Below are 10,216 nucleotides of genomic sequence, written 5' to 3' on the forward strand. Positions count from 1 at the left end.
AAGCTAAAGGTATAGTAATATAAAAGTACGAATAATTAAAAACCTAATAGCATACAAAGTACTAGTGTATGTGAGACACAATTCAGAGCAAGTCTACAGCAGTCGAAAAAGGAAAGTTACGACATATGTACACCCGAAGGTGACCCTACAATGGTGAGTGTCTGTCAGAAATGCCGGGACGCCCTCTGGGATGGACCACCGAACTTGCTAGACCACTAGAACCTGGAGGGGCGCAAAAACAAAAGCGTGAGTGGGCAAAAACAAAGCTCTTTTAAAACTCTTTAACAAAAATACATTCTAACCCCTCGCCGTAAAACCTGTATACTTCCCAGAAAATGAACATATATACGTATGTATAGGTATGTCAATAATGCTCCACATATGCCATTCATGCTCACAATATGCCATTCATGCTTGAGAATATGCCACAACAGAATCTCATAATCAAATGTAATTGTTCAAGCATAATTCACATCAATAACATATAATCTGGCAGCCGGGAGTCACCTAACGTGACCTGTACGGCTGCATATAGAGCTTCAATCTCAACTCAATATCTGAATCTGCACACGAGTCGGAACCACCTAACGTGGTCTGTACGACAAGACTGGGTGTAATATATACGCTCTAGTGCTACGATCACGTGAAGACTGTGCGAATAATCGCGGGTCACCTACGAGTCGGAACCACCTAATGTGGTCTGTACGACAAGGCTTGCACCTAACTTGGATCCAAGGCGAGCGTGTGGTGCTGGTGAACATCACGTGAAGGACTGTGCCCTGGCCCTGGGCGGGAGCACTAACACCGGGGGTGCAGATTATGAGCTCTCTAAGCATTTCAAACTACTATTGCATAATAAACAGGAATGCATAACCACATGAATACCGCTTACCTGGCACTTACCTGTGCGTCCACAGCACCAAATACACATTTATATATGTATGCCAACTACCAACGCACGTGATGATGCGTAAACAATATTCAAATGATGCATGGCATAAAACATATAACCTTTTCTATTTAATTTCTGGGAATTAATATGTATATAGGTATATACGGAAAACAAAAGCCCACTCACTGATAATTAGAAGGGTCGTAGCCCCCCTGCCTCGAGTGCGTACGCTCGTCCTCGGAAAACGAATCACCTATACGCGACAAAGTTACGAAAACATTAATTTAAAAGCACCTAAGCAACTTCTCGTAATAACTTCTCATACATTGCTCAAAATGGACAAATGAATATACCAACGTGACCTACACAACCTCAGGATCACGCCCATAATTTTAGAAAAATTTTTGGACCACGCACGCGCCCCCACGCGCCTGAACACGCACGGACCTACGCGCCCCCACGCGCGGCCCACGTGCACTGCACACTGACGGCGTCAGTTGACGCCGTCAGGAATATTCCGTTAACTGACGGAATATTCCGTCAAATCTAACCGGATTCTGTCACTGCCGTTAGGAATATTCCGTTAGACTTAACGGAATATTCTCCTTTCTTCTCCGGCGAGACGCCGGCGCCGGCGACGGCGCCGGAAAACTGGGTAATTTTCAAACTAAGTTTTCTCCTTCGTTTTTCAACCATTTTTCACGTTCTTTATACCAAAATGAAGCTTAGGACTAGTAGAATCACGTTAGACTAGTTTTAAGGCCTAAAAATTGCTAGATCATACCTGTCTTCAACTTCAAGAATCGGCCAACTTCGTACAGGACGATCCCGACGTCCAAATTCACCCAACGAACTACTCCGAGGCTCCTTGGGACCTCACAAGCACAACTACAAGCTTAGAAATTCCAAAAACAAGCTAGTTTAGGTTTGCATGAACAGTGTAAAATTCGGCCATTGTTGAAACGACGTGAAAACGTTCGAATTCTTACCTGGAATTGGTATGGTTGTGCTCCTCACAACCTCACGAGCACGAGGGTGGTCTTGGTTTCTTAATTGGTGCAGGTTTGAGTATGTTTGTATGTGTGGCCGTGTGTGTTGAAGGAAGAAGAAGAAGATGGATTCGGGGAGAGAGAGAGAGACTGAGACAGAGACAGAGAGACAAAGAGTGAGGGAATGAGGGAGGGAATCCCGGGAAAGTGAGGGTGAGGTGTGAGTGTGTGTGTGGTCCTACAACACCACACTACACAACACTTAACGTACACAAACAAATTAGGGTAAAATTGTCATTTTAAATGTACGTCTCGTTAGTTTCGGGACGGGATGTTACAACCTACCCTCCTTAATAGAATTTCGTCCCGAAATTCAAAACAACCTCAATACACCCCTAATAGTCAAAGAATAATCTAGGATACAAATCCCTCATTCGTTCTTCTGTCTCCCATGTAGCTTCTTCAACCGAGTGACTCCTCCACAAAACTTTCACCAAATTCACCGTCTTGTTCCTCAGAACCTTTTCTTTCCAATCTAAGATCGTTAACGGTTCCTCGTCGTACGTCAAATCTGGATTTATCTCTAACGGTTGAGGAGGTATCACATGCAATGGATCAGCAACGTAATGTCGGAGCATAGACACGTGAAAAACGTTATGCACTTTAGCCAACTCCGGAGGCAACTCCAACCTATAAGCTACCTCACCAACTTTTTCTGTGACTATGTACGGTCCGATATACCTGGGACTCAACTTCCCTTTCTTTCCAAACCGCACAACACCTCTCCACGGTGAAAGCTTTAGAAATACCCAATCTCCGACCTCATACGTTCTGTCCGTAGCATGTCGATCTGCTAAACTTTTCTGCCTGTCCTGAGCTGCTTTCAGGTTAGACCTAATTACCTGAACATTTTGAGTAGTCTCCTCGACAATCTCCGGACCTACCAAGACTCTTTCGCTAACCTCCGACCAACATAACGGAGTGCGACAAGATCTACCATACAAAGCTTCAAATGGCGCCATGCCAATGCTCGAATGGAAACTGTTGTTGTAAGCAAATTCCATTAAATCTAATCGCTGGTGCCAAGCATCACTGAACTGTAACACTGATGCTCGCAGCATATCTTCCAAGGTCTGAATAGTTCTCTCAGACTGTCCGTCCGTTTGTGGATGATATGCCGTACTGTAAAGTAGTCTCGTACCCAAAGCTTCCTGAAAGGCTACCCAAAACTTTGATGTGAATCGTGGATCACGATCCGAGACAATACTTACAGGGACACCATGGTACTTCACAACCTTTGAGATAAACAATTCCGCTAACCGGCTCAAAGAATACTTCTCTCTTACTGGAATGAAATGTGCCGACTTAGTGAGCCGATCAACGATCACCCAAATGCCATCAAAGCCATTATGTGTACGCGGCAACTTGTACACAAAATCCATAGTGATATTTTCCCACTTCCACTCTGGAACGGGAAGCGGCTGTAACAATCCAAACGGCTTCTTTCTTTCTGCTTTAACCTGCTGACAAACAGCACAACTGCTCACATACTCAGCTATCTCCCTTTTCATACCCGGCCAATAGTAAAATGGTCGAATGGTATGATACATTTTGGTTGCCCCTGGGTGCATGGCATAAGCCGAGATATGTGCTTCATCAAGAATTTCCTTCTTCAAGTCCACATTACTAGGCACGAACATTCTACCCTCTAACATCAACATGCCATCAGAATCACGAACTCTGAGATCTCGCCACCTTCCTTGACCTCGAGCTTGAATTAGTTCTTGAATCTGTTCATCAGCTACCTGAGCTTCAAGCACCCGATCAACTAAGATTGGCCTAACTTGAAAATTAGCAAGTAATGCCACTTCTCGATCTTCTGCTTCTAACCTTACTCCCGTAGCACGCAAGTCCACCAAAAGAGGAATACGACTAGCGTACAACGCATTGATACGGCCATGTGACTTCCTGCTAAGTGCATCGGCTACTACGTTCGCACGACCAGGGTGATAATCAATCGTGCAATCGTAATCGCTGAGTAACTCCAACCACCTCCGTTGACGAAGATTAAGTTCCTTCTGGGTAAAGAGATACTGAAGACTCTTGTGATCTGTGAAGATCCTACACTTTTCTCCATAAAGATAGTGTCTCCACAACTTCAACGCAAAGATAATAGCAGCCAACTCCAAATCATGTGTAGGGTAATTCATTTCATGGGTTTTCAACTGCCGCGAAGCATAAGCAATCACCCTACCATGCTGCATCAATACACATCCCAGACCATTCAAGGAAGCATCGCTATAAACCTCGAAATCACCACTATCGTCTGGAAGTGCCAAAACAGGTGCATTAGTAAGACAATGCTTCAACTGCTGGAAACTTTGCTCACACTTATCATTCCACTCAAACTTAACATCTTTCCTTGTTAACCTCGTCAGTGGCAAAGCAATTACCGAAAAATCCTTAACGAATCTCCGATAATATCCCGCCAAACCAATGAAACTTCTCACCTCAGTGACGGTTCGTGGTTGCTCCCAACTCTCCACAGCTGCAACCTTCTGAGTATCAACCAGAATACCTTGAGCAGAAATGATGTGCCCCAAAAACGCGACTTGATCTAACCAGAACTGGCACTTACTAAACTTAGCATACAATTGGTGTTCTCTCAACCTTTTCAACACCAAAGTAAGATGTCGGACATGTTCCGCTTTGGACTTAGAATACACCAGAATATCGTCAATGAAGACAATGACAAATCTATCCAGGTAAGGCTGAAATACCCGGTTCATTAAATCCATAAAAGCTGCTGGTGCATTCGTCAACCCAAATGGCATAACCAGAAACTCGTAATGACCGTAACGAGTCCTGAACGCCGTCTTAGGAACATCATCCCTACTAATCTTCAGCTGATAGTACCCAGACCTCAAGTCTATCTTAGAAAATACACAAGCACCTCTCAGCTGATCAAACAAATCGTCGATACGAGGCAATGGATAACGGTTTTTAATCGTCACCCGATTCAATTGTCTGTAGTCGATACACAGCCTCAAAGTCCCATCTTTCTTTTTCACAAACAACACTGGAGCGCCCCAAGGTGAAATACTAGGCTGAATGAATCCCTTATCCACTAATTCCTGTAATTGCACTTTCAATTCCCTTAACTCAGCGGGAGCCATACGATAAGGAGTTAATGAAATAGGATTGGTACCTGGAAGCAACTCAACAGTGAAATCCACATCTCGATCTGGGGGTAAACCAGGTAAATCTTCAGGAAAAACATCAGGGAAGTGTCTAACCACTCTCACATCCTCAATTCTGCTTGGAACGGCCTCCTCTAGTACCACATGAGCTAGATACCCCTGACAACCTTTAGTCAACAACTTCTTCGCTCGTAAAGCCGAAATAACACCATGTCTTACCCCACTCTGCTCACCCACAAAAGTAACCTCAGGTAATCCAGGACGGTGAAAAGTAACTACTTTCCCGTAACAATCAATTTTGGCACGATAGAAGTGCAACCAATCATTGCCCAAAATCACATCAAAATCGACAATATCTAACGGAATAAGATCCGCGGGCATAACTACACCCTCTACTATCACTGGACATCCTGGGTACACACAATCTACAACACATCTCTCTCCTCTAGGCATAGCGAACTCTAAATCGTACCCTAGAGGTGTGGGGCGAGGTTGCGTTACTTGAGCAAATGTATGAGAAATAACGGAATGTGTAGCTCCACAATCAATTAAGACTCTAGCAAAATAACCAAGAATGTTTAACGTACCCATTATCAAGTCCGGGTTGTTCTGAGCATCCTGCAGGGAAATATTGTGAATACGCCCCTGGCCCTGCTGTCGTCCTCCACGACCTCTGCTCGCTTGAACACCGCGACCTTGAGCTCCACGCCCCTGACTGGGCTGACCCATCTGCCTCGAAGACCCTGCACTACTAGTGGCATTCTCACCCTGCTGATACTGTCCTCCTTGGTACCACTGAGAACCACTTGTTGGAGCTGGAGGATACGGCATGTAGTTGCTGGGATACGGGGGATAACCACCTTGTGAATACGGGTCCTGGGGGTACTGATACGGTCCCGGGGCATAGGGAACAGCATCACCCTGATAGTGATAGGCACCACCTCTACCTGTTTGACCATAATTACTCGGACCTTGGATTTGCCGAATCGGTGCAGGTGGCGGCATAAAGGTCTGCTGCGGCTTCTGTTGCTGACCCTGGGGACAATTCACCGCTCTATGTCCCATCTGCCCACACGTGAAACAAGCACCGTTGCCACGCCTACACTCGCCGAAATGTCGATTATTACATCTACGGCAAAATGGGAGTCGGTTTCGGCCACCATCATCTTGTCTCTGGCCTCGAGCACCTCCATAAAACCTACCTCCACGTCCTTGTCCAGAGGCACTGAAACCACCACTAGACGAACTTGAACTTGCACCACCCCTTTTAAAGTTCTGAGTTTGACGAGGCCCCAACGATGTTTGACCTTTTCCTTTGTCGTCTTTCTTCTGATTGCCGTTTTTCTCTTCGTCACTATCACTTGACATATTCTCAGAGTCCTCTACCCTCAACAATATCTCATAGAACTCCTGATATGACTCACAGTGAGTAGTAGTTACCATAGAACGCCATTTCTTCTTAGTGCCCAAGCGAAAACGACGAAGCATCTCCGCCGGATTACCAGCGACATCAGGATAGTAACGAGACAAATCAGTGAACTTACGATAGTACTCGTTAGCCGTCATCTTTCGCTGTTTCAATTCAGTGAATTCCTGTTTCTTACGGTCGATATACTCAGGGGGTACAAATCTCCTTTGAAACACGTCTTTGAAAACATTCCAATCGGTCCTCTGAGCTGGAGTCAACCTACGAAGTTCTTGCTCCCACCAAGCTGCAGACTCCATCTCCAGAAACCAAGAGGTTGTCTCAACCCACCTTTCCATAGGAAGGTTCCCCTGGTTATGTAACACACGGAAAGTCTTCTCTATGTGTTCCAACCAACGTTCTGCGCCTTCATGACCCTCGTTACCTTTAAACTTATCCAACTTCAAGTTATACATAGTCTCCAGAGGAGTCCTCTGGGGAGGGCGCATCACTGTTTGAAGGGCTGTAGCAATCACTTCCCCCAACTGAGTAAGATCAGGAAAACTAGACTCATCTGAGCGACGTGGTTCCCGACGAGGCGGCATGATTCTGACAGAAGACACCAACTATTAGAATACTCACAAAGACACAGGACTGCCAAACCTAGGCTCTGATACCAAGCTGACACACCCCGACCGAGATCAGGGCATGCTGGCCGTCACGCGAAGGTGACGTAGCCATGTGCGCGTGCGGAAGCTAAAGGTATAGTAATATAAAAGTACGAATAATTAAAAACCTAATAGCATACAAAGTACTAGTGTATGTGAGACACAATTCAGAGCAAGTCTACAGCAGTCGAAAAAGGAAAGTTACGACATATGTACACCCGAAGGTGACCCTACAATGGTGAGTGTCTGTCAGAAATGCCGGGACGCCCTCTGGGATGGACCACCGAACTTGCTAGACCACTAGAACCTGGAGGGGCGCAAAAACAAAAGCGTGAGTGGGCAAAAACAAAGCTCTTTTAAAACTCTTTAACAAAAATACATTCTAACCCCTCGCCGTAAAACCTGTATACTTCCCAGAAAATGAACATATATACGTATGTATAGGTATGTCAATAATGCTCCACATATGCCATTCATGCTCACAATATGCCATTCATGCTTGAGAATATGCCACAACAGAATCTCATAATCAAATGTAATTGTTCAAGCATAATTCACATCAATAACATATAATCTGGCAGCCGGGAGTCACCTAACGTGACCTGTACGGCTGCATATAGAGCTTCAATCTCAACTCAATATCTGAATCTGCACACGAGTCGGAACCACCTAACGTGGTCTGTACGACAAGACTGGGTGTAATATATACGCTCTAGTGCTACGATCACGTGAAGACTGTGCGAATAATCGCGGGTCACCTACGAGTCGGAACCACCTAATGTGGTCTGTACGACAAGGCTTGCACCTAACTTGGATCCAAGGCGAGCGTGTGGTGCTGGTGAACATCACGTGAAGGACTGTGCCCTGGCCCTGGGCGGGAGCACTAACACCGGGGGTGCAGATTATGAGCTCTCTAAGCATTTCAAACTACTATTGCATAATAAACAGGAATGCATAACCACATGAATACCGCTTACCTGGCACTTACCTGTGCGTCCACAGCACCAAATACACATTTATATATGTATGCCAACTACCAACGCACGTGATGATGCGTAAACAATATTCAAATGATGCATGGCATAAAACATATAACCTTTTCTATTTAATTTCTGGGAATTAATATGTATATAGGTATATACGGAAAACAAAAGCCCACTCACTGATAATTAGAAGGGTCGTAGCCCCCCTGCCTCGAGTGCGTACGCTCGTCCTCGGAAAACGAATCACCTATACGCGACAAAGTTACGAAAACATTAATTTAAAAGCACCTAAGCAACTTCTCGTAATAACTTCTCATACATTGCTCAAAATGGACAAATGAATATACCAACGTGACCTACACAACCTCAGGATCACGCCCATAATTTTAGAAAAATTTTTGGACCACGCACGCGCCCCCACGCGCCTGAACACGCACGGACCTACGCGCCCCCACGCGCGGCCCACGTGCACTGCACACTGACGGCGTCAGTTGACGCCGTCAGGAATATTCCGTTAACTGACGGAATATTCCGTCAAATCTAACCGGATTCTGTCACTGCCGTTAGGAATATTCCGTTAGACTTAACGGAATATTCTCCTTTCTTCTCCGGCGAGACGCCGGCGCCGGCGACGGCGCCGGAAAACTGGGTAATTTTCAAACTAAGTTTTCTCCTTCGTTTTTCAACCATTTTTCACGTTCTTTATACCAAAATGAAGCTTAGGACTAGTAGAATCACGTTAGACTAGTTTTAAGGCCTAAAAATTGCTAGATCATACCTGTCTTCAACTTCAAGAATCGGCCAACTTCGTACAGGACGATCCCGACGTCCAAATTCACCCAACGAACTACTCCGAGGCTCCTTGGGACCTCACAAGCACAACTACAAGCTTAGAAATTCCAAAAACAAGCTAGTTTAGGTTTGCATGAACAGTGTAAAATTCGGCCATTGTTGAAACGACGTGAAAACGTTCGAATTCTTACCTGGAATTGGTATGGTTGTGCTCCTCACAACCTCACGAGCACGAGGGTGGTCTTGGTTTCTTAATTGGTGCAGGTTTGAGTATGTTTGTATGTGTGGCCGTGTGTGTTGAAGGAAGAAGAAGAAGATGGATTCGGGGAGAGAGAGAGAGACTGAGACAGAGACAGAGAGACAAAGAGTGAGGGAATGAGGGAGGGAATCCCGGGAAAGTGAGGGTGAGGTGTGAGTGTGTGTGTGGTCCTACAACACCACACTACACAACACTTAACGTACACAAACAAATTAGGGTAAAATTGTCATTTTAAATGTACGTCTCGTTAGTTTCGGGACGGGATGTTACATAAATGGTCTTCTACCATAGTGGTGGAGAGGAGTTGCCCTTGCATCACGATGTGGGTTCCAATCTTGTCGGTTCCCTAATCTAATATCTAATCTAACAAATCTATCGTTTGACAAAAAAAAAAAAAAAAAAAAAGAAGAAAAAAGAACCTTACTGCATGTGGTCTAATTTTCTAATAGATAGGGTGTTAGATTTCTATCCATACATTATGAGTTTGAGTTCCTCATTCCTTAAATTAATGTAATAATCAACCAAAACCCTATGAAATTACCAACAACCAAATTTTGTTGTTTTTTTCAAAGTCTCACCTACGTGTAATCCTAACATATCTCTAATTATTAAAAAAAAAAAAAAAAAAAACAGAACTTCCCACTCCCACATTCTCTATCACTCCCTTCCTCTCTCCTTCTATTTCAAAAACAAAAAAAAAAATTTCTCACACAATTTGTGTGTGCCCATATGCTAGTATATATTATATAAAGGGAGTTTTATCCATACATTATGAGTTTGAGCTCCTCATTCCTTAAATTAATGTAATAATCAACCAAAACCCTATGAAATTACCAATTTAATCATCTAATTAAAACAGAATAAGAAATATAGGGCAGAAATGTAATTTCACACAACCAAATTTTGTTGTTTTTTTCAAAGTCTCACCTATGTGTAATCCTAACATATCTCTAATTATTAAAAAAAAAAAAAAAAAAAAAAAAAACTTCCCACTCCCACCTTCTCTATCACTCTCTTCCTCTTTCCTT

The 10,216-nt window shown here is 44.1% G+C and overlaps 1 protein-coding gene across 3 annotated transcripts; it reads right to left on the bottom strand.

The window, feature by feature from the left end:
• LOC148697223 (uncharacterized) lies at positions 1-9,442 on the bottom strand. Of its 3 annotated transcripts, XM_088695118.1 has the most exons (7): positions 9,121-9,440; positions 8,916-9,026; positions 8,318-8,384; positions 7,389-7,461; positions 5,669-7,095; positions 1,079-1,145; positions 1-222 (listed from the first exon to the last, which is right to left on the bottom strand). In XM_088695118.1, the coding sequence occupies exons 5-7, from the start codon at positions 7,089-7,091 to the stop codon at positions 216-218; spliced, it is 1,497 nt and encodes a 498-aa protein (XP_088551244.1). In that variant the 5' UTR covers positions 7,092-7,095; positions 7,389-7,461; positions 8,318-8,384; positions 8,916-9,026; positions 9,121-9,440; the 3' UTR covers positions 1-215. The 3 variants fall into 3 exon arrangements, with proteins under 3 accessions (XP_088551244.1, XP_088551243.1, XP_088551242.1); XM_088695117.1 differs by lacking the exon at positions 1,079-1,145 and having other exon boundaries at positions 8,916-9,019; positions 9,121-9,442; XM_088695116.1 differs by lacking the exon at positions 1,079-1,145 and having other exon boundaries at positions 9,121-9,442.
• Between the last annotated feature and the right edge of the window lie 774 nt (positions 9,443-10,216).

The sequence above is a fragment of the Pyrus communis genome, chromosome 5 (assembly GCF_041283825.1).
Source record: "Pyrus communis isolate YQ-2024b chromosome 5, ASM4128382v1, whole genome shotgun sequence".
Classification (NCBI taxonomy): Eukaryota; Viridiplantae; Streptophyta; class Magnoliopsida; order Rosales; family Rosaceae; genus Pyrus; species Pyrus communis.